General features: G+C 48.0%; 2 protein-coding genes across 10 annotated transcripts in view; one reads left to right on the top strand and one right to left on the bottom strand.

Moving 5' to 3' along the window:
* The window catches only part of FBXO34 (F-box protein 34), a 43,256-nt gene extending 36,069 nt beyond the window's left edge, over window positions 1-7,187 (top strand). For all 9 annotated transcript variants that reach the window (XM_058829875.1, XM_058829876.1, XM_058829881.1 and 6 more), the window contains one exon: window positions 329-7,187. In XM_058829875.1, the coding sequence (XP_058685858.1) occupies window positions 329-2,465 (2,137 nt within the window). In that variant the 3' untranslated portion in view covers window positions 2,466-7,187. The remainder of the gene's footprint in view (window positions 1-328) is intronic.
* ATG14 (autophagy related 14) lies at window positions 2,518-25,873 on the bottom strand. The gene is made up of 10 exons (XM_058829884.1): window positions 25,647-25,873; window positions 20,900-20,962; window positions 20,722-20,764; window positions 20,236-20,317; window positions 15,816-16,053; window positions 14,942-15,171; window positions 14,311-14,428; window positions 13,088-13,178; window positions 12,893-12,978; window positions 2,518-10,001 (listed from the first exon to the last, which is right to left on the bottom strand). The coding sequence occupies exons 1-10, from the start codon at window positions 25,862-25,864 to the stop codon at window positions 9,695-9,697; spliced, it is 1,476 nt and encodes a 491-aa protein (XP_058685867.1). The 5' UTR covers window positions 25,865-25,873; the 3' UTR covers window positions 2,518-9,694.
* Window positions 25,874-27,538: the final 1,665 nt, after the last annotated feature.

The raw sequence follows: 27,538 nt of genomic DNA, 5'->3' as shown, positions 1-27,538 counted from the left end.
CACGTGTGCCTTAGAACTGGATTAAGGAATGAACAGGCAGAAGGATGGCTCTAGCTCAAGAATGAACCACTAGGTATGTTTTCACAACTGATACAACTTAAACTGTAGGATTTCTCCTTGCAACTGCCTGGAAACAGATATCTTTGGTGGGAAGTTCTCTCCTACTGCAGCAAGTTCTTCAAGGGTGGATACTGCAGCCTTGGTGGCTCTTTTCCTTTCTCATGTGGTTCCTCTTGAGGTGTGGGCTGGTGCCTGCTCTGGGCCACCTTCTCTAATTCCAGACAGGCATATTTTGCAACTATAACTTCTTCCCTCTCTGTTTTTTCAGGGTTTCTGGTATGCACTTAAAGCCATATCTCAAGTTACAGAAGAAAGAGCGATCCCCAGAAATAAGCCAGGATTCCCTGCGAGGCCACCAGGGACCAACACAAGGAGAAAAATACACCAACTGCAGCAAACTGAACGTTTTCCCCAAACCCTCCCTCGTGACTCCATCTCAGAAGCTTCTGGGGATTATTTATCCAAATACTATGTGCAATATGAACGGCAAGGGCCCAGCGGACGGTCCAAGCGCAAGGGAAAAGAAGAACGCCCTGTCTGCGACGATCCACCAGGGAGAAGAAGGGGAAGGGCCGCTGGATGTCTGGGCTGTGGTGAAACCTGGCAACACCAAGGAGAAAATCGCCTTCTTCGCGGCGCAGCAGTGCAGCAGCAACACCCGCGCGGGCTCCATGAAAATCAAGAGCACGTGGGACATCGACGGGAGAACGGCCAAACGCAGGAAAAAATCGGTGGATCTTAAAAAAGCCAAAATCCAACTGGAAAGAATGAGGGAGGCGAACGCCAGGTGCTCCCAGCCGGAGCCCTTCGCCTGCGGCATCGAGCACTGCTCGGTGCACTTCGGGAGCGACAGCGGGGAGGGCGCGTTCCCGGGCCGCTCCCTGTCGGTCATCGAGATGGTGGCGTTCCTGGAGCAGCGGGCCAGCGCCCTGCTGGTGGACTGTGCCAAGACCTGCACGGCCGCCTCTGCCACCAGGCTGAGCGCCCAGCCCAAGGCCGCCCCGCCCGGCTCCGACCCCTTCTCCTCGGGCGGGGCGTGCGAGGCGGAGCGCGGCCCCGGCGAGCCCCAGGGCGAGCCCGTGCGCGTGCTGGACATGGTGGCCAAGCTGGAGTCCGAGTGCCTGAGGCGGCAGAGCGAGCGCGAGGCCGGGAGCCTCTCCCGCAACAACAGCTTCCGCAGGAACGTCGGCAGGGTGCTCCTGGCCAGCGGCACCCAGCCCGAGGGAGACGGGGGGAAGGGGGTCCCGGCTCAGGGGGACGGCCTGGGGGAGGCAGGGGTGGCAGAGGCTGGCTACGGAGGTCGCTGTGGCCCTCCGGGCGCCACCACGGAGCTGTGGGATGGCGGCGCCTCTGCTCGGCAGCCGTTTCCTTCGGGGCTGGATACCCGGGTGGGGAATGTGAATTCGGGACTTGCCCACGCGGTGTTGGCGATGACAGCTGGCAGGAATGACACTGAAACGCGGATTGAGCCTCCCAGGGCTCTGCTGTCCCCCTGTCCGGCTGCTGCCAGGCTGCCAGCAGATCCCTTGCAGAGCAAGAATGCGACTGTTGATTGTATGTTGAAAGAGCCTGTAATTTTCCCAAAGCATCCTGCTAGGAAGGAGCCCTTATGCATCAGTATATCAGTCACCAAGACAGAGGAAGGGTGCAGGAAGGAGAAGCTCTCCAGTTCTGGTGAGGATTCACTCCCAGGGAGGCTGTTTTTCCTCCAGGGTGAGCAGCCTGCTGCTCACGAGCAACAGCCACGGCGGGAGAGTATCCAGGAGAAGTCAGGGGAAGTAGCCCCAAACGAGGATGAGGATGCTCTGGCATCTGCTAGATCGTGTGTTAGAAGCAGTGTCCCTACAGAGCCATCAGCCCCTTCTGTCCCTCCCACAGAAGGGGCTTTGCAAGTACTTGACGCTTCCTGCCTAAAGCGGCAGGTTTCACATGACTTTCTGGAAACCAGGTTTAAAATCCAGCAGCTTTTGGAGCCTCAGCAGTACATGGCCTTCTTGCCTCACCACATCATCGTGAAGATCTTTGGCTTGCTTCCCACCAGGAGCCTGGTTGCCCTAAAATGCACTTGCTACTACTTCAAATTCATCATCGAGTACTACAACATCAGGCCGGCGGACTCGCGCTGGGTGCGTGACCCTCGCTACCGGGAAGACCCCTGCAAGCAGTGCAAGAAGAAATACGTGAAGGGGGACGTGTCCCTGTGCCGGTGGCACCCCAAGCCCTACTGCCAGGCCCTGCCCTACGGGCCTGGCTACTGGATGTGCTGCCACCGCTCCCAGAAGGGCATCCCGGGCTGTAAGCTGGGTCTCCATGACAATCACTGGGTCCCTGCCTGCCACAGCTTTAACCGCGCGATCCATAAGAAAACCAGAGGGGCTGGAGCAGAGGTGGAAGAGGAATATTAGTGCACACTTTCCTGCAAGATTGTTTGGGATAGGAGGAGGAGATTCTCATGCCTTGTGCTGTTTACAGTGTATATAATTGTCGTGATTATTATTTTTTTTTTTTCCACAGGGCTATGAAACTGCACATACTCAAACACAAGAGCCTTTACCTTTTAGATTAAAAGAGAGCTTTTAGTCCATCTCTGTAAATAACACTATAAAAACTAATTGTACATACAGAGTCTACAGCTGGCTGAACAAGGTAACCCCTACAATGCAGCTATCCCAGTGTTGCGGCTATAGGTGTGTGTGTTTTTAAGTGTCTTGTTTCAAAATCTGTATATCCTGTATAATATATGAATGTTTCTGAGAAGAAACTCTAAATAGGTAAAGGTCAACTTGTTTAAAGAAGCTGCAGACAACTTAACTGGACAACAAACTTTAGACTATAGAGCAGATCCATTATATTAGCGTGGCAGTGGATTAAAAAAAAAAAAGAGGAATATTATTGTATAGTCAGAATATAAAAAAAAAAGTTCTTGTCTACCTTACCCATGTTGTCTGGTTGGGTTTTTTTTTTTGTTTTTTTTTTTTACATAAATAAAATGTGCATTCTAGATCTGCCTTACCAGACATTCTCTTGTAAGACTTTTGCCCCAAAATAAAAATGCTGTAAAACACGTGGCAGAAACTTGGTGCTGTGCTGTAGTTCAGACGTGCAATGTGCTTTCTCTAGCAAACCTGTCCTCCTGCTAACAAAGAAACAAAAACCCCCAGCTCTCTAGTACTTGGAGAACTCCCTGCTGTAAGAGTCACAGATTCCAGCTTTTCCTTTCCTTCCTGCCAGCCCTGCGTGCAGCAGAGGTTCCTTTCATCGGGAATTCTGGTGCTAGGTGTGTAAAACTTGCAAAAACTTTCTGCTCCTCCTGCTTCTTGGCTCTTGTGTGGGCACCTGCCCCATTCCCTGGATGCTCAAGGATGGAGTTGTGGGTCCAGCAGGATCAGTGTGGTGTTGCCTTGGCTCTGTGGTGTGCCAGAAGCTTTCCTGTCTCTCTGTATTGAGTTTTCCCTTGCAAGAAGAATCCTTGCAGTGCTGTGCCCTGCTGTGCTGCAGCCCTTGGCCTCTCCTGCCAGTGCTGTGGCTCGCTGCTTTCCAGGGGAATTGCAGAGGTTTGTGCCAGATCAACAGCGATTCCTCGCACTCGGAACGGGAGCGGAGCGTGGAATCCGTGGCAGAATTCCCTGGATCCATTCCTGCCCTGCCGTGCTGTGAGCCAGACCTCAGCCTCCCGCTAGAGCCCTCGCAGGGTGGATGGTTTGGAAGCCTGGGAATGGACCTTGTTCAGTCCAGCAGCCGCATCCAGCTCCGTCAGGGGAGCAGCAGCCGTTTTCCAGGGAGCCCAACGGAGCGGGGCGGCCGTGCCTTTGCCCTGGCCACGTCTTTCTGTCCCCCACTTGGTGCTGTTGCTGTTCCTCTGCCCCTTCTCAGGGCATGGATGGACTCCTGGCTCTCACCATTCCAGCTGGAGCAGCCAAAATCTCTGAGCTGGTGCCACCTCCCCATGGGGCTCACCTCGGGCCTTCCTCTGCCCTGCCAAGCCCAGGGAGCCGCTGGAAAGGGCAGGGATGGGGTGGCCCTGTGCCTGGCTCATGTTCTCTATCCTTCGGTGCTGGATCAGCAAGGTGTGGAAAACTGCTGCCTGTGGGGGCCAGGCTGAGCCACCCCCCTCCACCTGCCCTGGGCTCACAGGGAGTGACTCACCTGCTTTTGGAGCGGCAGGAGGACAAAAGAGGGTTTTGAAGGCTTTTGTTCTTTAACAGTGGGAGAAGGAAAATCGAGCCCTGGCAGCCTGAAATGTGGGTTTGGTGAGCTCAGGCTTTTCAGGGAGCTTTAAAGGATGTGCTGGTTTTATATTTTGCCTTCACCTGCTCCTGCCACCCACCGGGTGTCAGCCACCGCTCCCAGAGCTGCTCAGCCTCCCTGCACTGCAGACATGATGACAAGCAGGAGGAATGAAATTAGGAATCTGAAAGAAGGGTGCGGCCGCCTTGTAATCGGCTGGGAAGAGGGAGAGGAAAAGCGGGATCCCTCCTTAATCCCTGACTTCATCCTCTAGCAGGGTGCAGGCTTCACCCAAACTTCCATCTGCTCCCTCGGCTGCGCCCGGACCAGCAGCAAAACCCTCCAAGCTGTTGTTTTGCCAAAGCCATCGGCATCAAAGGCCTTCAGCTTAATTTTGATTAGGGGAAAAGGAAAAGAAGCTGCTTTCCTGCACCCCCCACCCAAGACTGTGGAAAACTTGAGGCTGACAGCAGCGAGGAAAGTCCCTGTGAGGCTGGAATGGAGTGGCAGAGGAAAATATTTTGTAATTAGATAAGGGGCCAGTGAGGTCATTTTATTTGGAACAGGGTATGAGATTTTGTTGAACAAGGGGAAAAACGAGGATAAAATAATATCATGAGGCTATTTTGTTCTTGGAGCAGGTAAATCCAGAGGACAACTTGCTATCTACCCTACCCCATCTCTGCCCTCCCCCAGGCTGGCTGGGGAGTGTGGGCAGGTTTATACATCATTTATTACGTTGTCTGCCGGAACTGTCCCTCCTGCACAGCATTGCTGTTAAAAATTGTTTCATGGAGCAAGCTTTTGCAGCCAGAAGTGGGTTGGTTCTGAATGTTGCCATGCTGAGCTGCCTGCCTGCAGGCTTTTTTTTTTTTTTTTTTTTTTTTCCTGTAACGTTGTAAAATGCAGATTTCTGTTTCCTTAAGGGATGGTTCAGGGAGAAGCCAAGGTCTGATGAATGTTAGGGTTTTGGTTTTTCTTCCTAAGAAGCAATTAAAAAAAAAAAAATAAAATCCAGTGTTGGATTTACAAAGTTCAGTGTTTAGAACTGAGGATGAAGGACTGCACCATGTGCTTGACCTCCCTGCATTTGAGAGCATTTGGAGTGTCTGGACTGAATTTCCAGATAGGCCTGTGAAGAAGTTGTAATAACATTTCCATTGTCCATAAGCTTCCAGTTCTCATCAAGCTCTGGGGCTCTCCTGGCATGGACAGCACTGAGAAAGCTGCCTGTGGCTGAGCCTTGTGGTTGGGTTCTTGCTCCATCCTGGCTGTTTCTGCAGCAGCTTTTCCCTTTGCTGGCCATGTTCCCTGTGGAGAAATCCTGGGATGCTGCAGCAGAGTTCAGTTCCTTGTGTTGGACCCAGGTCCCTTCCTGCAGCACCTGCTCCTGTGCCCTGGAGCTGTTGGTAAAGCCATGGAAAAGCTCCAAGGGCTGGACCCCTCTGCTCTGGAGTCAGGCTGGGAGAGCTGGGAATGTTCACCTGGAGAGGAGAAGGCTCCAGGGAGAGCTCAGAGCCCCTTGCAGGGCCTGAAGGGGCTCCAGGAGAGCTGGAAAGGGACTGGGGACAAGAGATGGAGGGACAGGACACAGGGAATGGCTCCCAGTGCCAGAGGGCAGGGATGGATGGGATATTGGGAAGGAATTCTGCCCTGTGAGGGTGGGCAGGCCCTGGCATAGGGTGCCCAGAGAAGCTGTGGCTGCCCCTGGATCCCTGGAAGTGCCCAAGGCCAGGTTGGACAGGGCTTGGAGCAGCCTGGGACAGTGGAAGGTGTCCCTGCCATGGCAGGGGGTAGAATGAGATGGACTTTAAGGTCTCTTCCAAGCCAAACCATTCCAGGATTTCACACCTGCACAAAACTGCACTGACAGATCCAAGCTGTGTCTCCACTCCCACTTCTTGCACGGTGGAAATGGTGCTGAAGCCCCACCTGGGGCTGTTTCTCCTTCCCCCCTGCCTTTGGCTGGTCCAGGCAGTGCTGGTGTAGGGACAGGTGAGGGCATTTTCAGGCTGCTCTCCTGCCACAAACCACAGTGGGCAGAGGCCAAAAGCTGCTGCTGCTGCTCCTGTTTAAGCAGAAGTGGCCTGAGCATTGTCTGCACGAGCTGAGCTCGGCCCAGACTTTGCTCTGCCGCTGGCCATGACCCGACTGCGCTGTGACCGAGGCCATGAACTGCCCCAGCTCTGAGTGCAGGAGCCCCAGGTGCCGGCTGCTCCCAATCCCGAGTGTCCAACAGCCAGGAATCGCAGGGCCATCGCTCCTTCCCATCTGATACATCACAAAAAATGCAGTGGGAGGGATGATTTCTCCCCCCTGGTCCAGCAGCCTGTGACCCATGGGCTGCCAGGGCCCGTGGGCAGAGCCTTCCCTGCCGCTCTGACACCACAATTAACTCCATCCTTCAAAAGTCACCTTCTTGCATCCCAAAACGAGCCTGTAACGAGGAGCCTTTGCATGCAGAAAGAATCCAGCAGCTGCAGAAACATCCCCCAGCACAGGAGCAGCCCCGAGCCAGGCTCACCCAAGAGGTTTATCCGTTTACATGTACATAGAGGGATGTGTGTGTGTGTGTGTGTGTTGTGCAGGACTCCACCCCCTGCTCCCATGGAGATGCAGTTATTTTATGTAAGAGTATTTTTTTAGAATGGGTATTGCTTATTCCACCGCCGTACAACTGATTGCACTGTAACAGGTCTGGTCCCTGTGATGCTTTGAAGGCTGGAAATTCTTGTGTTCTTTGCCCAGCACGGTGAAAAACAAATCACACAGAAATAACAGTCATAAATATACAACTTTAAAAAAATTACTGTTAAAGATTTATTGCAATAATACAATAAAATTTAGAAGAAAAAAAAAACCAAAAACAAAAACAAAAAAAAAACCAACAAAAACCAAACCATTTGTGTTTAGTTACATTTTAAGTCTGGAAGTTGCGAGAGAGGGGCCGCGAGTTTCCGCAGGTGAAAAAGCCACCCCCAGGTCCCCACCCCAGACCCTGCCCAGGCACCTGATTTTCAGCACAGGGCTGGGCCCCCAAAAATCAGGCTCTTCCTTGGCAGCCTGAATTGGCCACCCCAGGCCACTGGTCAGGACCAGAAATCCCGGCCCAAACTGAAATTCCCGTGTTCATGCTACACAAAATGTTTTGTAAACTCTCAGCTGGCTGCCTTCAAATATCTATAATTACAGATATTCCCATCCTCCCTCCCCCAACCCCCCAAACAACCTGGGAAATGAATCCTGGTGATTGCACTCAAGGTTTGGACATACTGTTCTTCCTCAGCTACACATGTGCAAAACACTTTAAAAAAAAACCCCACCACAACCTTGTGTTCTGTTACAAAAAAAGGTTCCATGAAAAGCCCTCTCTTAACACATCTGAACACCCTCACAGTGCCCTTGTGCACTCTCAGAGTATGACAGGGTTGGAAATAAATTATTTTGGAAAACATGGATATGAAATATATGGCTTAGAAAAGTTATTGTGTTGGATTTTCTTTCCCTAAGTTCAGTGACAGTGCACGAGGCTGAGTCATGGCCTGACCTTCCGGAGCTCAAAGCGCAAAGGCAGCAATGAAAAAGGGACTGAAATTCCTGTTAAAAAACAACCAAAAAAAGGTTTTTAGATGGCGAGGTCCAGTGCAAAATCCATGGGGAAGCAGAAGGGGCTGGGCTGTGAGCCCAGTTTCCAATACTGGCGTGTGCTGGTTGCTCAGAGCTGTGAGTGATAAAGTGCTGTGAGCCACAGAGCCCAAAGGCCCGGGCTGGGCCTGGCAGCGGGGCTGGGGGCACTGACCCCCTCGGGCTGCAGCAGCCCAGGGGCCTGGGCTGTTCTCCTAAAACAAACCCAACTCTTAGAGCAGAGGAGCGGCAGGAGCGAGGGTGGTGTTGGCTGACAACGTGAGCAGAGTTAAGGGTCTTTGGTTTAAAAAAAAAAAAAGAAAAAAGAAAAAATTGGAAGAAACTGCTGACAAGAGATGCCCAAGCTCAGGGCTGAAGCTGCTGTGGAGGGGTGGGTGACACAATGTCCAGCCAGACCCCTGGCATGGGGCACACAGGTGTCACTGCCACACCTGGCTTCCCACCCCTCCTGGCTGGGGACAGAGGCAGCGCTGGCCAGCCTGGAGAGGAACAGAGAAATCCACCACAGCACACCGTGTGAGGAGGCTGGGAAAGCTGGGATCGGGCAGGAATGTGCCCTCTGTCACCGCTCCTCGTTAGGAGCCGTGTCCCCACAAGCTGCGGGGCAGTGCCAGAAATCCTCCCTCGTGCAGGGAGGGCAGGAGGCTCTTCCCTGGCTGGCCCTGTGGAGGAACTGTCCCAGCTCTAAATGTAAACGTTGGAAGCTCTGCTGAGCAAACCCCCCGTGGGTGCCCCGTCCTGCAAGGCAGAGGAAGAGAAGGAGCCCTGGCTCACCGAGTCACCGTTCAGCGCCCACCTCCTGGGGATCCACGAGCCAGCTGTGCCAGGGAAACCAAACCAGCTTAGCAGTCAGTAAACAACAAACCCCACCAAGAACATACAATAAAATAGGGTTAAAAACATGTAGTGTGGAGAGCGCGTGACTTCACCAAATTAGCATGAAATGAGGTTTTTCTAATGCTAAAAAGTGGCAACGTGGTGTGGTAACCGATGGATATTATTGCAACAATGCAATTCTGTATCAGCATCGAATGTGGGTCTAGCAAGAGAATGTCCAGTGTTTCTTTGGTGTATGGTATTAAAGAGCACAGAGCCTGTGTGCCTCAGCACAACACAAAACTTCTACACCTACCAGTGGAAACAGCATGAAACGAGCCAGTTTTCTATGGCAAAACTGGGTAAAGATTCACAACCAAATCTAAACCAAGAGCAATTTGCTGTGTGAATTCCCTGTCCATGCTGATCATTTGTATTAAAAATATGGCAACAGAGATTAGAAAACATGTTAAAAATGCATAATTTTCATGTCCTGAATGAAAAAAATTTAGAAATACGCATTTTTGCATTATGCAAGACAGATTTAAAACACACACACAAAGGAAAACCCTGTAAGGAGTTAAGAAAGTGGGAACTGCATTTGCACCACTGTCCAGACCGCGCCCTGAGCAGCCTTCCCTGCGCTCACCCCAATCCAAACGCTCCAAAATCTGTTTCTTCTTCAGAAAGTAGAGCTGGAGGTTGCTGGGTCCTTTCACAATCCTCGATGCAGACAGAACCGAGACCTCGCGGAATCCGTGGGGAGCACGGAGCTCGTTTACAAAACGGGGCCGTCACAGTCGTCTTGGGTAAATAAAAAGGTTTTCTCCGGTTTACAAAATGCAAGTCTGACCTTTCCTTTGTTCCAGGCACTACTTAACTGAACAGGTAAAGGTTGACTACAGCACAGTCGGGGAGGGGTTCCTGGCACAGCCCCCTGTGCCCGCTAGCGGTGCCCGGTGTAGGCCTTGAGCCACGAGGTGACCGAGGCGGCGGCGGACGAGATCATCCCGCCCGCGCTGCTGCTGGCGATGGGCTGGGACACCTGGGTGCTCTGGCTCTGCAGCATCTCCACCTGCTGCGAGGGGATGTCACAGAACCTGGGGCTGGGCAGGTTCTCCCAGTCCGTGCCCAGGTCCGTCTCCTCGTCACTCACGTGCTCGTCGCCGCTCTCGTCCGTCTCGCCCGCCGCGCTGGGCTCCACGAACTCCATGGAGTCCTCCAGGTCAGCGCTGATTTCAAAGGGGCCAGACCTGTGGGTGAGGACACGGTGCCATCAGTCCCTCTGTCCTCTCAGCACCCTGCTCTGGGCACAGCAGAGATCAAGTCTCTATCAGCTGGCAGAGGAACTGCAGAGGGAACTTGGTGTCACCAAGAGAACACAAACACTTGGCTGAGGAAGGGACAGGGTTCCAGACCATGGAGCAGGAATGCTGGGAGAGCAGTTGTGCTGTGGCAGCGATACAGAAACACACACAGAAAGCTGCTGGTGATAACTCAGGGCTCCACTGGTGGGAATCTTGCCTTGATGTGGAGCAGCTTTAAGTTCCAGCCCTGGCCAGGCCAAGAGAGCTCAGCTCTGTCAGGCTGTACCCTGCAACTCGCAGGTCTGGCACAACTCACCAGTGACTTCCCACTCTGCCCCAAGCAACACCTCAACCTCTTTCTCACTCTGAGGTTGGCCAGACACCAGAGCAGACTGCCCAGAGAGGCTGAGGGGTTTCCCCTGGAGACACTCCAAACCCCACCACACAGCATCACAGAGTGGATCAGGTTGGAAGGCACCACAGTGGCTCATCTGGTCCAATCTCCCTGCTGAGGCAGGGACATCCCAGAGCACAGGATTGTGTCCAGACAGCTCTGGAATATCCCCAGTGAGGGACATTCCACACTCTCTGGTCTCTGTTCAGGACTTGGTCACTGCACAGGGAAGTTCTTCCTCATGTTCAGGTGGAACTTGCGGGCATCAGTTCCTGCTCGTTCCTCTGGTGCCATTGCTGGGCCCCCAGGAGCAGAGCGGGGTCTGTCTGTGACCCTCCTGCAGACAGGGATGGACAGGGCTGAGGGCCCCTCTCAGCTGAGCAGCCCCAGCTCCCTCAGCCTTTCCTGGGCACTGGCTGTGCTCTGAGCAGGGCATGGGCTGGATCCCCATGGTCCTGCAGGGTCCCACCTGTGCTGTGACTCAGAGTTCCCTGCTGCCACTGCCTGGTGGGAGAAGCGATTGCATCCTGCCCCATCCCACTGCTTTGGGCTGCCCGTATTCCATGGAAAAATGTGGATTCCCCACAACAAGCAGCGTCCCTGACAGAGTTCACTCCAAGCCAAAAACTGCCCCTTGAACATGAGCAAGAATTTGATGGAATCATGGAATCGTTTAGGCTGGGAAAAACCCCAAGATCACTGAGTCCAGCCATTAAACACAGTAACCATTTAACACAGGCAAGAGTTTAGCCAGCCTTAGAGGGAGAAGAAGCCTAAAGCAGTGATTTATCATGGGAAATATTAATCCAGATAATTAAAGCTTGGTAAAATTATAAGTGTATGAAAAAAGCAGCACATAAAGGAGATTGTCAGGCAACCACAGGCTAAGGTACCTAAAGGAAAATAAAGAGAGCTGGTTGCTGCAAACTTTGCAGCCAGCTGAGAAATTAAAGGCAAACACTCCTCTTTCATGGTCTGGAAAGGAATGGGAGTGCTGCCTCCTGGCAAAGCCTTTTGCTTAACAAGGCAACTCAAGAAGGGAGTCATCAGGGCTGAGGCCAGAAGAGACCATTAGATCATCTCGAGTGACCTCCTGTCTAACAAAGGCCACTGCGTCCCACCCGTTCTCCCTGTCCTGAGCCCAGCAACTCCTGCCTGATGACAGCATCCACTCCAGAAACTCATCCAGCCTTGAGAGGATGACAGAAGGAAACAGAATCCCCACCTTCATTCCTGTGGGTAATTAATGTCTCTGCTAAGTGCACGGGCCGCATTTCAACCAGCTCAGACTCTTTGCTCCCAGTGGTGTCTGTAAAGCCATTCAGCAGCCTGGTGGGTATTTTATCCAGCTCTCCTGTAACCCTTTCTTTTACTCTCTGGACCCAGCTGATGCATGTGCAGCTCTGTGACACCTGCACAGGTGCCCAATGCAGCCCCTGGACCTTTTAGAGCAGCTGCTTCCCTTTGAGGACACAGCTCTCCATCCTCTGGGTATTTCCAGAACTCTATTTTCAGGCAAGCAGCAGCAAGCACAGATTTCTGTCCAAAATCTGTTACAAAGATGTGGTTCCCCGAGTCTTTGGGCTGAATCATAGGGATGTATCCAGAGAACACAAGGAAGTAGGAACAGGCAGCTCCTCTTAGTGGCACTGCAGGTTTTTGAATAAAAGCAGATCCGTACAAGAGAACAAAGCAGAAAAGTAGATTTCAGAACATTACTGTGTTTAAGGGGAGAATAAAACACCAGGCACATCAAACAAATATTTGCAGACTGTCTTGGGCACAAGTGACTTGTGTCTGGGTTATCCCAATGGGGCAATCAGCTGTTTGCTTTCTTATATGTAATTTGTAAAAAAAGAAATAAATTCTTAAACCTGGTGTGTGCAGGCCAGAACTGACGTTCTTTTCATCACGTTCTAAGCTAAGAGAACAGCTGTCTTTAATCTTAATTTACATATAAATGAACATTATTTGAAGGGTCAGCTTTGGTCTAGGCAGTTCATTGACTGGAAGTATTTTGGGAAAGGTTTGCCTGGGATTCTTTTCAGGGTTTGTTACTGGATGCTCTCAGGTGTTTGCATGTTGGCAAGGCGTGGGCAGGGTCACCCTTGGAGCATGGGCCTGGCATTGGTGCTGCTGTTCCCTGGAGGGAAGGAGTTCCTGCTCCTGGGTGCAGGGGAAATAAATCCCTCATCAGCTGCAAAGCCTCCAGCTTAGCCTGCCATAGGCAGAAGCACAACAAACACACATCTGTGAAATTTAATTCCCTACTCACAAGCCCCTTTTTCTGTCCAGTCTTTCCTCCTCCTGGAACTACCCTGATTTCTGTGCTGAGGACTGATCCACAGGCACAGCAGAAGACAATTTCCCTCACAAATAACAAGGCAAAGGCATAAATTCAAAAGGGATTCAGCCATAGGAGAGTTCATATTTTTTTTCTTACCTGCCCAAGTTCTTGGTGTCTGGGCTGACCAGGTACATGAGGTTCCTGAGGGTATGCAGGGGGTGCAACAGATCTAAATTTACATGCTGACATGGGGAAGGAAAAAAAAAACATGATCAGGCCCTGAAGGAAACCAGCAGGCACAGCTGATATTTAAAATGCTATTTAAAGATATGAAATGTTCATACCCCCTACCTGAGAGAAGCAGAGGTGAAGGATATTAGCATTCAGCTTCTTCACTGCCCGTGTGAACCTGTGTCTGCTGAGATTCTCTCCACAGAATTCACTGTTAAAACACCACACACACAAAAATACACAAGAAAGCAAAATGCTGTGAAAATACACTTACTGGAGGCATAAGTATTCCGTGCCCTGGCATCCTAACAAATCCTGGAGTAAAAATCCTCGCAGCAAGCACTTGTTCAAAGTCTACAACCAGTTTTAGAGTGCTGAGGAGATTAATTTTAAACCTAGCAGGACTGTGAGCATTTTATCAACAAGCTCTGCTTGCCCTGGCCTCACCAGTTTCCACAGGACAGGTGGTGTGAACTGTAGGGAACTCAGATCCACCAGAGCCAAACGGTTTCAGATCTCCTTTAAAATCTTGCATCATTTCCTGTTCCCAACTTTTTCCTTCTGTGAGGGCTGAACACCCAAACAAAATCAGAAAATCACAGAATGGTTTGGGTTGGCCTTCAAGATCTGGTTCTAAACCTCCAACCACAGGGTGGGGAAAAGCTGAAATCCTACACAGCTTTTGTGCCCTCACTTTGACAATCACTATTTTAAAACACTTCAAAGAATCTCAGCAGCACCTCTGGGACCCCTGGGAGTCTGCCCAGGTCTGCAGCTCCTTCTGTGCAGATCCCAGCTGCTCCACACAGACATCAAAATTCTAGCAGTGCTCTTCATCCCAAATGGGGTTTATGCAGTGCACTCCTAGGTGTGTTCCCTGTGGAGGTTTTATCCCATTGGGAATGACACCATTATCCCACTGGGAATTACAGCCATTAATATGGCTGCCATGCCATATGAGAGGACTTGTCCTACAGCACAGGAGGCAGCAGAGCTGTTCAAGAGCTGCTGGGTTGGGCTGGGATTTTGTGAAGCACAGTGGGGTCCAATAAAATGAAAAGTGCCATTCATGCAAGTGCCATTTCATCTCTCATGTGATGATGCTGAATATGTCAATTAGAGAGGTGTTATTTGCAACTGTGAGATGGTTGGTCTCCCTCTCAGGAAGTAAAAAAGGAGGGAGGGACTGTTAACTGTGGTGTAAAATCCTGCCATCCCTCCCCTCAAACAGCACAAAAATCCATGAGCCACCTATGTTATCAAAAGCTGTTCCAATTCATGACTTTCTTCCTCAAATTAAACTGATCTAAGGTCACTCATTCCTCTGCTGTGTTTTTACTTGCCTGTTGCAGAGCTTCTTGGGAAGATTTACATCAAGTATGAGAGACAAAGTGTTAACAAGCTGAGTTGCATAGCACAATGCAGCACTGATGGTATGAGCAGGGTTATTATGTTCCATATCTGAAAGAAATAAAAACAATATGAAATCTTTGTTTTAAATGAAGCCTCGGTGGGTGTGTTAATATGTTCCTGGAGTCTACTCTGGAATATGTCATTTCTAAGTATGGAGAACAGCCTGAATCTAGCAATCATTTCCAGTGAAATCTGTCAGAAGTTGGAAGAAAATAGTAATTCTTGGAATTCCTTTTAAGATGATGACATGTGAACTGTGTCAAAACTGTGAATAATTAACTTTCTCTATTTCACTGTGCTGTGCATCCCAGGGAGCATTTCATGCAAAAGATTTCAGCAGACTAATTATAAAATCACAGAATGGTTTGGGTGGGAGGGGACCCTAAAAGACCACCTAGTTCCAACTGGGGAGGGAATCTTCTCCTAAAATCCCTACTCTGGCATTTATTTCTGCCTCAGGATGAGAACAAATGGACCAGTCTACTGCTCCTCAGTGCCTTCTGCTGGCACCTAGAGCTTCTGGAGTGTCCCAGCTGCCTAAAACCAGGCCTTGCCCCTTACCAGGTCCCTGTGTAGTCTTCTTCTCCTCCACCCAGCTGTAGTAAGCTGAGTAGTCCCCGTTGTTGGGGAGGATGATCCAGGGCCCCGTGATGCTGATGCTGGTGTCCCCGTTGTGGTCGTCACACACCCACCTCCCGGACAGGTACGTGGTTCTCCGTGCTTCTGCCAGCTTGCTCACAGTGCTGGAGGTCATGGCATTGTCACTCTCTGAGGACACATCTGCAGGGTCCCTGCAGGAGCCAGAAGGGGTTGAAAAAAGGTGCTTGAAAATAGAAGCAAAGGTGGACTTGGGAGGCCCTGAGCCAGATTTCACTCAGGGCAAAGTGCCGGTCAGAACACTCCTGAAAAACTCCTCAGTCCCAAAACTTCTTTCATTTGTTCTGAGGTTTTTAATTGGCTATTTTTGTAGAATCCAGGAATGGTTTGGGTTGGAAAGGACCTTATAGACCATTTCTGAAAAACTCCTCATTCCCAAAACTACTTCCATTTTCTCTGGGATTTTTAATTATCTGCTTTTGTAGAATCCTAGAATGGTTTGGGTTGGAAGGGGCCTTACAGACCATCTCATTCCACCCCTGCCATGGGCATGGACACCTTCCACTAGACCAGGCTGCTCCAAGTCCAGCCTGGCCTTAAACACTTCCAGGGATAGGGAATCCATATTTTAAGGAAGTTTAACTCTGGACATGCACCTCAGATCTCTCAGCAGGGAGATACAAGCACCTCCAGATTCAGATTCTTCTGTGGGTGAGAACACAACTCCTCCTCCCCACAGACCCTAAGAGAGCCAGACCACCTATCTTAGACTGACCCAACTCCCTTCTGGCTGCCTAAAGCCAAGCCAAATGATCCCAAAAGGACAAGCCTGCCATACCTCATGCTTGTCTTCACCTCTTCGATGGGGAAGATGACCGAGGTCAGCTCCAGGATGTGCGTCCGCCGCAGGTTTGCCAGGTGCTCGTACTGCGTTTTCAGGTCGTAGGTTTTCTTCTCCACCAGGTCTCCCAGCTTCCTGTTGTGCTTCTGGATCTTCTCCTTCTTCTCCTGGTGCCTCTGTGCCCTGCGATAATGCTTCTGGTTCTCCTCTTTGATCCTCAGCAGCCCCTCTGTGTCTGTGAGAACAGCAGCAGATGTTATCCCTTGGAAAAGGACCTGGGAGGTGCTTGTAGGAAAAGCTTGAGAAAAGCTTTATTAATATTTATGGAAAACAAGATCTGTGGCAGCTTAAAACAGAAAACCCTGCTAAACTATTAACTTCTTCCAGCTGCTCAGTGGTACAAACTTTTTAATCTCCTCTGAAGATCTCCAAAGAGACTGCAACTGGGATTATTCTTTCCCTATCTTTCACCCAGCTATTTTTGGATTTGGAGCACAAAAGCCAAGATTTCCCAGTTTAATTAAACTCCTGAGGTAATAATCCTGACAGAAATAGCCTGACTGTACACGTTTGCATCATGCTGGCCAAAAAAGCCCTGCCCTGCTTGCAGCCAAAATCAAGTGCAGATAGCATCTTCATTCACCATTTCTGGCTCCTCTGCTGCTGTTAGTGTGGGTTATTTGGGCTTCACTCCTGGATGTGCTCTCACAGCACCTGGACCCCAACAGTGCAGGTTCCTTGTTGCCACAGGGAACACTGGCTATCTCCCTTTCCACTCACAAAATGGGAATTGTGCTCATGTGCTGAAGTGCTGCAACTGCCTGGATTCACTCCACGTGTCAGGCACGCTGAGGCTTGGAAAAATACCCTGCAAGAGAGTCTTGAAGTATCCAAGGTTGGGCCTGATGATCTTAGAGGTCTTTTGCAACCTTGATGATCTTACAGTCTGCTAATTCAGGTATAAAATAAGCAGCTGCAGTAATGCTCCCACAAGCAGACAGTCAGCCACCTTTAAAAGCACAGGGAAAGATTTGTGCCCTTCCCAAATAAATGTTAAAAACTCTCCCTGTGCCCTAGTTTGAAGTGTGCCTGCCCCTGCAGACACAGGCTGCTCTCTCTGAACATCAGGAATTATTTCCAGTCATCTGATCTGCTGCAATTCATGGTGTGTCGGTTAGGAAGGAAGATCTGGTATGTGGGAGATGAGAAGTCCCAAATTAAAGGAGGTGAGAAAAGCTCCTCCATGCAGATAAGAACTAATAATCCTCAGGTTTATATAATATAAATAAGTGACCCTTGTTAAAGGAGCAACAGAAAAATCCACTTTTCTCTGAGCAATACCAGAATTCCTATGTGTCAGCTGTAATTCCCTTTCCTTTAAACAGTCCTGCAACATCAACAGAAAATCAATTAACACTTGTATTCATAGTCCCAAACTCTCCCTTTGCCTAATGAGCAAGAGACAGAGGAGGAGGAAAACATCCATCTGTTCAATTTTCACATTCATATTCGACTTGAAAGGCTACTTTTTCAGAGTGAACTCCCTTCCCTGCAGGTCCAACAGCAATTATTTGGGAGCAGGGGAGACACTGCACTCACGTTTCCTCTTCAGCAGTCCCAGTGCATAAACAATTGTCCTGCTCTGTGCACAGCACCTCTGCTTTATGACCCAGTTCATGAGGTGATTAAATACCTGTCCCCAGGAGTACTTCAGGACAGCACTGTGTCCCACACACCTGCACTGCCTGATAAATGCAAGCCCAGGCACACTGATCTCTGCCCAGAGAGCTCTGCCAGGTATTTGCAAGCCTGTCTCCTTGAACTGTTCTGCACAGAAAGAAGGCAAACACACAGATTTTAAAATATTATTTTAAGCACCACCAATTATTGAGGTTTCCAGGAGAGTCAACTCCAAAAGCAGGAACCCAGTGTTCTAGAAATGGTTTTTATTTCAGAAAATTAAACTATGCCACATCCAAGAGCAGAGAAACAACCTCTTCACACTTTTCAATGTGGCCCAAAAGTGACCAAGTTGGATCCTGATGTTGGCTACTCACAGCTGGAATTCATTTCTGGTCTCTCTCCAAAAGCAACTGAGCTAACAATAGGTTAGTTGGGCAATAGTCAGCTCAGTTTTTAGGTTAAATCTAATCAAATGCACTGTGAATCAGGAGAAGTTGCAAAAGTTGCAGACAATAAATTCCACAGAAGAGTGGGAAAATGGAGAACTCCACTCCCTAGTTGATCCTAACACTGCCACCTTCAGAGCAGAGCACTGTGAGAAAAGGTGATTTAATTCCTTAAAGTCACATTAATTTCCTCTTTTCCTCTCTTCACAGGCAAACGACAAAAAGTAATCTAATAATCTAATCTAATCCCTATAACAGTAATCTTCTACCAACTGAAAAGTTTGTTTTTCTTCAACTTTCTCGTCTCTAAACCAAACATGAATTTTCTTGGCCATTCTGTTTCATTTCCAATACTCAGATTTTCTCCAGGTGATTTGTATCTTTCTTAAATTGTTTAAATTGGACACCAGACTTCCACTGAAGCAACAGCAATACCTGACACAGCAGGATAACTGCTTCCATCTTAAATACAGCACTTGTATTAGTTAACCCAGAAAGAGGCCTGAACCTTTCTGGAGCAGCACAAGATTGATAATTTTTATTTAATTTGCAATTCCCCAGATCCCTTCCTGCTAAATCTCACCACCATCCCCCATTCTGGGTTTGTTTCTCTTTACAACAATGTATACCTTGATTTTGTCCTTTTTAGATGATGCTGTCTATTTATCTGCACAATTTTGAATTTGGTCCTGATCTCCAGGAGTCGTTTCACCATCCAGCCTGGCTTCCTCCATTCCACCCTCTATTCTACTTAGCTATTATGGGAAATACTGAAGAGAACTGGGGCAGGAACTGGCTCCTGCTGAGCTCCACCTGTCTCACCTCCTCAGCTTGACCACTGTCCCCGCTCTTTGAATGCAGCTTTTATAACCTTTTGTGATGACCTTGCAGGGGTTACAGCCAGAGCAAATTCTGTTTGCTCACAAGACAGATTCAGACAGTGCCCAAATCCAAGTTATGTGCAGCTTCTGCCACATGCTCCACTGCACCACTTGATCTCCAGACGGGGGGTTGATTTGACATGAATATCATGACATAAATAACAAAACGTGGATTTGACATGAATATCATAACCAAGTGATGCCAATTTTTAACCACCTTATCTGTCAGTTACCAGCAAAGCCCCTCCAGGTCTGTTAGAGGATGCCTGTGTCATCACTTTGAGGTTCTCTCCTTTCCCTTTGAAAGCAGGGACTGTTTTCAGCTTCCTCAGACACCCTTGTCCCCTCACGTGTTCCCAAGCACTCCACAGACCACTTCAGCTTGTTCCTTAAATGCTTAAAATGCTTCCATAAAGCAAACTAATGTGCAGCTGTCTGTTTCCTTTCCTCAGCCTGCAGTCCTCTCATGATATAAAATTTAACCTGGCTAAGCAGCTGATCACATTTTCTTTGCAGGAAGATGAAACAAAGGCAGCACTGAACAAATGCTTCAGACTTCTCTGCATTGTTATTTGCTCTCTTTCCTGTTAATTAACAAACTTGTCTGCTCCTTCACCTTTTCTTTATAATCCATTCATTATTGTTACTATCCCTCCTCCTTAATAATTGAAAATAATTTTGTATCTCAGCCTTTTTGATTTTTCACCCCAACCTGTGCTAATTCTTTATGACTCTTCTCAGGTTATGCCTCTGCTTCCATTCTCTGTATGGCTCTTCTTGAATTTCAAGCTATAAAAATATCCCAGATTCAATCAATATGCTTCTGAATATGCTTCCTCTACTTCCCTTGCATGTAGGTGGTAAGGAGAGCTGCATATTCTCTTCTGAAAAATGACCCTGCAAATTTAGTGTAAAACAGTTATTTTTTTTAATTTCAAAAACTGAAGTTTCTGAATGGAGCCTACACTGTATTTCAGTGACTCTTGCTCAAGTAGGATTTTAGGATTTTCAGACAGGTGTGGGTTAAAATTCAGCAGTTTCAGGAAATCTGTGACAGCTGCAGAGCTGTTTGCTCCTCTTTATCAAGAGGAAGTGATCAGAAACACTACACTGAATAAAGCCATCTCTAGGGACACAACCAGAGTCACAGGCTGCTAAGCATTTGCTCTTAAAGCTGTTGCAAAACCATCTCCATCCAGCTGAATAATGTCTGCTGTTTGCTAATTAAAACCCAAGCATAAAAAGGCCAAAATCCACTCAGTGATTTGCCTTCAAGTTGATTTAGGAAGTGATGGTTTTGAAATTCACCATTTTTTAAAAACCTAATGCTCAAATTCACCTCAATTGATTTTTCACTCTAAGGCACAGGGAGTTTTTCCACATCACAAAAGCACAGGCATTACTCACGTCTTGTCATTTCATCATTTTCTTTGCAAATGGTCTGTTTCAGCTGCTCAATCCTCATCTTGCAAGACATTATTTTCCATCTCTGAAAAAGAACATTCGGCAACTCTAGGGCACAAACTACTTCAAACACACTGAACTAATGATTAACAACAAAGCCAGCAGCTTTAGTGCAAAAGTAGCAGGATGCTCTTGAATGGATCAAACAACTAAATATTTCATACAGTGTTCTGTGCACAGAAGAATGGCACAAACAAAATGAGTGCTTAGTATAAAGTCAATCGGTAAAATAAGTTATTGAACAAACATCTAGTGAGAAATGAAAAATTCAGCTTGGAACACTCTGCTGGGCAGAGCCCATTGCAGTTTTGCTTACAACAGGCTATTTGGGAAAGCAACACAATGCCCTCAAGGTAAACTGTAACTTTAAACTATGAGATCTAGGAATTTGGAGAGTTTAAAAACCATGGGACACTTGGAGCAACTCACCAGCTGATCAGTTATTTCTTTCCCTTCCATGGCCTTCAAAACACTAGAGGAAAAAACATGATTGAAAGTTTTATGACTATCTGGACTCCGTCTGCCTCCAGCAACAGTGTGTTAAAAGAGACTTTTTCATTTTATGAGATCTCTTAGATTTTAAATCAATTTAATAAATACAACTTACTGTTTTTGGAATTCTCTCTGTTTGGTTTTAAGATGCATAAGCCTCTCTTTCTTGTCTGAAAACCTGGAAGAGATTAAATTCTTTTATTGGTATTTTGCACAATTTCAGCACTGTAAGTTGTCTGAAAAAGATAATAAAATTGGAGCTTGGGGATGCTCCAAACCTCAGCTATCTGTCTTCATCTTGGGAAGTTAATGGCTCAATGTGTAAAACTCTTGCAGAACTCCAGAGCATGTGTCTCACTGGAATTGCAACAGAACCTCTAAGCTGGAGAAACACCAGAATGTCAAACTATCAAACAAATAGCAAAGTACTGTTATTTCTAGATTTATAGCTTAGCAAGATCAGTATTTTGTGTGTTACAAAAAACACTGAGTACTTTAAAAGCCTTCAGCCACTGGAGAAATTAACAGTATTATCTCACATAGCCCGTGACCCAAACGTCTGCTTCAGCTCTGCTTCACTGGATTCTAGGCTATGGGAACTGACCAGAAAGGAATTTTTTCAGGATTCATCATCCTGTGTTTTCACCCTTTGAGTATACAGAAGCCACATTCTGCCCCCCTTATTGTTCCACAATTCATTCTATTTTCCTCTGCAACATACAGAACTGACAATTCCACTCTAACAAAGCTGTGACATTTGCAGATGTCCCCAGATCCCTGGAAGTGTTCAAGGCCAGGCAGGATAGGGCAGGAAGGTGCCCCTGCCCATGGCAGGGGTTGGAACTAGATGGTCCTTAAGGTTCCTTCCAACCCAAACAATTCAATTTTATGATTTTACCTTCATTTCATGGATATTTAAGCTTTATTTAGAAATAATGGTACACTAAGCCTTGACAGAATGACATCTTGGATTTCCCTCTCTGTTACTATGTGGGTTTGATTTCAGGTAAAACTTCAAAATGCTTCACTTTTTTCATTCTACTGCTGAAATCTGAAAGCTTGGTGACTACCTTTGGATTCAGAGTATGTGTAACCACCCTCCCAGATGACATTAGCATTAAAACAACAAAGCCACTGGCTGCTGCTTCTGTAGTCAAGCAAAAGAATCTGTTTTCCTTCCAAAACAAACCAAAACCAAATGCAGGTGCTTGGCACAAAAGCCAGAGGCCACACGTGAGCTGGAGGAATGTGGTGCAACTGGAGCCCAGCTGCTCAGCCCAGCGTGTCCCCTCTTCCTGTGTGTCCTCACCCCAGGAGTCACCCTGGAAATGACAAAAGGCCCTGCATGAGCCTCCTGTTTACCACAGAGCAGTGCACACCTACTGCACCCCGACTTTTGGCTGCCACCAAAAATCCCCTGGCCCAGAAACAGAGCTCAGCAGCCACGCAGGCAGAGCGCTGGGGTAATTTGGCGATTCCTGGGCTCATAGCTGGATTAATGGGCACAGGCTCTGAACAGAATTACCCAACTGCCATCTGTCACATCAGCAAAAAGTTGAATGATGTGTCAAAGAATACAGGAATAAATTAAGTTCTGACTGTGGAGAGAAGACAGAAATATTTGTGGAAGCCTGTAGAAATTCCAGCTCACCACGCGCTCCGGCAGCGATGTCGAACAGCTCCTACCAACTTCTCCAGCAGGTTTCTCCTAAGCAAACATTTCCATTTCTTTATATAGCTCTGATTTCAATTGCATTGCATCCTGCAACTCGTTTCTCTTTATATATCTTTAGCCTTTCAATTTGGCAAAGAAACAAAACTTGGGATGAATTATTATAGGAACTCCCATAAAATGTAAACTGAGATGAGAGAACGTCTTGAATTACCCATGAAATGTTTGTCTTTCCTCAAGTCTTATCACATTAAGGTGAGATTTTCTGTGGTTGCCTGGCTTATTTCCACATGTTCATGATTAGAGAGAAGAAACCAGAGAGAGTGGCTTCCTAATCTACAGGAGCTGATTAATGCTGAAGGAGTTGAGGGCACTATATCCACTGTAACTCCCTTGCTGAAAAAAAGTCGCTATTCCTAATCATAACCCATAGCTTGGAGAAATTAGCCAGGATCAGACGTCACAATTACATTGTCTTTGGTTTTTGCCATCTGCAGACACATAAAGCAAAACAATTCAGTAGTCTGGGAAACACACTGTGAGAATTCAGGCACATGACAGGCTGGAGGACACTCCTGGGAGGAAGAAGAACCTTTGAGCTGAGACCAACATCAAGATGCCAGCTTGGTTTTTGAATATACAACACATTACTCATGAAAAGAAGGATGACAGTGACTGTTTTACTGGAGGACTTCTGGACTACTCATCCTTAATTGTAGCTCTCCTTAAGTAATTAATCTTAACAGCTGAGGAGCTCCCCCTCACAGATACGGGGTGTGATTTTTGCCAGACAGATGAAAAACTTCCAGTTTTACTGCAGCTCTTCTGAAAGTTAGCACACAAAATAGTCCCATGAAATCTGAAATAATTGGAACATGAAATTGTTTGTCTTCATATAAGGAAAATTCACAAGAAAATTCTAAAAATAAACTACTGTTGGATACAAGGAGTAATGCTTGGTTACTTTATATTTAACCAGGAAGATAATGATCCTTTTCCCCCATCTGTAACACTTTAAAAAGACAAATGGGAGGCCCAAGTGCCCCCAAACACTTCCATGTTCTGAATTTTGCCACTCAGCAAAGCCCTTGTCATGACACTCCTCCAGCACTGGCTGATCTAAAATTAACCCAGGTACTACTAGAAGGCATAAAATAAACAAATAAATAATGATGGCTGTAAACACCAGCTGAAAGGCAGCCAGTGAACTGCACCTGTCCCTTCATGGATTTGCCCTGGTGGTGCTTGGTCACCATTTCAAACATCTCCCCCTCTCCCAGGGCTCACATCACAAGAAATTCAGAGACACTCACAAAGAGCAAACAAAGAAAACTGACCTCTTCCTCACACTTACATCAGTCATTCCAAATATTAATTAGGGAATGCAAACAAAGTATTTCAGGCACAGTTTAAACATAATCCCATTATCCTCAAAACCCAAGCTTTTGTCCTACACAGTGTTCCTGCAGCCATGGAGGATATTTAGGTTGTGAACACGGTGTTATTCATAGAGGTGTGCTGTTCCTTTAATTCATTTAAATAAATTTGCCATTTTAAATGACTTGCACAACTCCAATTCATAAATGGAAAAGTTCTGAGCAGCAGGAGAAACAAAGCCTGGGGAAATGGAGTGTGTAGGGAGGCCCCAGGTTAATACAACAGCAGTGACCCCCCAGAGATGGAACTGTGATCCAGGCAGGAGAGGGGGAAAAAAAAGACCAAAAAAAAAAAAGATTTAATCCTTGCAGTTAAAAACACAATGTAAATATACAGGAGCTTTTCCAGCCACAGACAAATGGGGCAGTGAAAGCTTCTCAGGAGGATGCAGTGACAACTGTCAGACAGAAAAGCTGATCCTGTCTCATGTGAGAAGATAAAGAGGGTTTTCTGTTACACTGCTGCTTCTTTGGCTAAAGCTGCTTCTTTATGACTTCATTTTTCTGATGGGCAGAGACTTCTTAAACCTTGGTTAATACAGAACAACAGTGCTTCAACTCTAACACAGGCTACAATTGAATTTCTATAATTAAACCTGATATTTAGCCAAAAACTTAAGGCTGCAAAAGAGACAGGAAAAAACCCAAACTTGGTTTATGTTCCAAGCTCCGTATCCAATCTTTTAATAGAATCTGCAGAAAACCCCAAGCAGTCTCACACAACTACACGTTTTCTACCTATTTTAGAAAGGCTAAATCTAGTTTGTGGTTCTACAACACAGCTTTTTTATATTAAAAAAAAAAAAGAGAAAGCCATCCAGTGACAGACTAAAGTCTCAATTCTGCAAACTGTGTCACACTGGCTGACAGCTCTGGATGTTGATGGGTAAAAGGCACTGCTGTCTGCTTGTTTTTGGGGACACAAGGAGCCTTTGGAGCGAGGACACCAGCACCCCACCCGCTTCCCAAAATAGCTCCAGGAATCGCTCCCAACAGCTGCTAACCAAGCTGCGAGAGAGGGACCAAGAGCACGGTGCCAGCCAAGAATCAGAGCCATCCCAGACACGGCACTGGGAGACTTTTTAAGAATCTGGGATGGACACGCTGTGAACAACAGCGACGGAGGAGCCATCTGAGTCATATCATGAGTAAATTTGTTTATGGGCATAGCACTCATCCAGCCTCCCTCGGGGAGAGCCAGTGCTCCGAAAGGAGCAGGATGGCACACGATTAACTCAAGTGAAGTATTATTTTGTAATGCTAAAGGAGGGGGTGCTCACGTTTATGGGTCTACACACAACAAAACATTTAGTTTCTTTCTTATACACCTTCCTAATTTCGCTTAACGATTCAGGAAACTCCTGTTTCAAGGAGTGTTGACGAAAACAGGTAACCCGTTTGAAATAACATTATACGGATTTCTGTGCCCTGAACTGCCTGGAGCTTCTGTAAGCGACACGGAGCCATCTGCACCTGACTGTGTGAAAGTCGGGGTGATTCCTTAATTATTATTATTAAAGCAATTCTCATTTCAAGACCCGTGCCGAAGGTCCTGCTCTGTCCGCCCCCAGCCCCGGGGTGGGCCCGGCAGCCCCCGGCGCGTTCCCCCGCCCACACCCTGAGCCCCGGGACAGCGGGGAAGGGGCAGAACCCGGCCCTTCATCCCCGAGGCACAGCCCGAAGGGCCCCCGAGGCGAGGCGGCCCGCGGCAGGGCAGGGAGAGGCCGGCCCGTTCCCCTCAGCGCCGCCGGTACCTCTCGGAGTCGCGCCCGTCGAAGAAGACGAAGTCGCCGCTCTGCACGCACTTGGCGCAGGTGAGGCGGCGGCGCGTGGTGTTGCAGAGCGGGCACCGCTCCACCGCCACGTAGAGACCCTCGGCGTCCTCCTCGGCGCCCCGCAGAGCCCCGGGCCCGGCCCCGCTGCCCCCGCCCGGCCCCGCGGGCTGCGGCCGGCGGCCGCTGGGAGCCGCCATGTTGGGCGCCGCGGGTCACGTGGGACGCTGTTGCCGGGCAGGGCATTGTGGGAAGGGGCGCTGAGGCGGCGGGCGGGAGCGGGGGAGGGCGCGGGATGGGCCGCGCTCCGCCGGGAAAATCCCGATTTTTAATAGAAATTGCTCCTTTCTCCTTCTGCAGAAGGAAAGGCATCACCCCTGTCCTGCTCTCAGAGCGATGTGGGTGTTGTATGCCGGGTCGTAGGGCGTCCCAGCGGGTAGCCGTAGCAGTAACGCTGCCGTGGGACTATGGCTACCAAGCAAAGCACGGCTGTGTATTTACAATAACATCCAAATCGCTTTGGCCAAGTAGCAAATACCGCTGCACATCCTTAAAAACGACGCAGGGGCAGGTTGACTCAAACCGGCCTCCATGGTGGAGCGACGATGAGGAGTTAAATACAGCGGATGATGTAGGGCTGAGAAGGGAGCAGCTCTGGATCAGGGAAGGGAACCTTAAAAATCATCCAGTTCCAAACTCCTGACCTCGAAAGGGAAGCCTCCATTAGACCAGGCTGCTCCAAGCCCTGTCCAACCTGGCCTTGGTTGAGCAGCTTGTGCCAGGGCCTCACCACCCCCTTCTGAGTAAAGAACTTTTTCCTGATAACTAATATTTCCTAATATGAACCCACTCTGTTTGAAGCCATTCCATCTTCTGTCAGTAGTGAGAAAGACCAGGCCATGAGAGTCCGCAGAAGCCAGAATAACTTCAGCAATATCCCCATATCCCCCTTCCCAAAAGAAATGCAACTGCAACAAAACATTGTCCAACTGTTTTTGGTTTTTTTTAAAGAGCAATTCCCAGCCTATATTTCTCCCCATCCCCATGTTATCAAACACTAAGCAGGAACAGCACTGTAGAGGTACAATCAAGATTGTTGTTTTTAAGACAAGAGTTACCATAGCAAACATGAAGTTAATCAGTGAAAAGGCACAGAGCCCATTTCTTATCTCTAAGGCTTTATCCATGCTTCTAAACAGCACTAATTTTACCACTGAAATCATGTGGCAAGCTCTTAACCAAAATGTGATTTCTTGAAGAGGGCTCATCTTAGATAAACCTTTTTCCCCACACCAACAGCAATAAAACCAGGTGTTTTCACTCACAAAAGATTATTGTAACTGAAGCTCATCAGCTGCTCCTACAGCTACGGTGCAAATAAAACTCCAGCCCATGGCTATGGAAAGTCTCCAGTGTTAGAAAGCAAACAGAAAAGTAAGCCTGTGTTTACAATTGACTTGAGTGTGGAAATCCACAGTTTGACAGAGAAACCGATAACAGCTAAGACCAGCTTATCACAAGGAAGTGCACAAAGTTTTTCTAACTCTTTTTCCAGAGAAGCAGGGAGATAGATATAAAAACACTTGAGAGAGACACATAACAGATACCAACGATGAAGTCACACCCTCGCCGAATCAGAAATAAACTTTTGTGGCAGCAACTAAGCCCAGCAAGACCCTGTTGTGAGTTGAGCCATAGCCCATCCCGAGTATTTCCAGTAAGGACAGAGCAGGATTTTGGCCTGGGTTACACTTAAGTCATCTAAGAGCAACCTCTAGTGGTGTTTCCAGACAGGTACCACACCTTCAGGAGGGAAGAACACAACACAGACTGTTCTGGCTTGCTTCCAGGGGCTTTCCAGAACAGCCATGGGA

Source organism: Poecile atricapillus, chromosome 1 (assembly GCF_030490865.1).
Source record: "Poecile atricapillus isolate bPoeAtr1 chromosome 1, bPoeAtr1.hap1, whole genome shotgun sequence".
NCBI classification, from domain to species: Eukaryota; Metazoa; Chordata; class Aves; order Passeriformes; family Paridae; genus Poecile; species Poecile atricapillus.
This window is presented reverse-complemented; position numbering and strand designations above follow the sequence as displayed.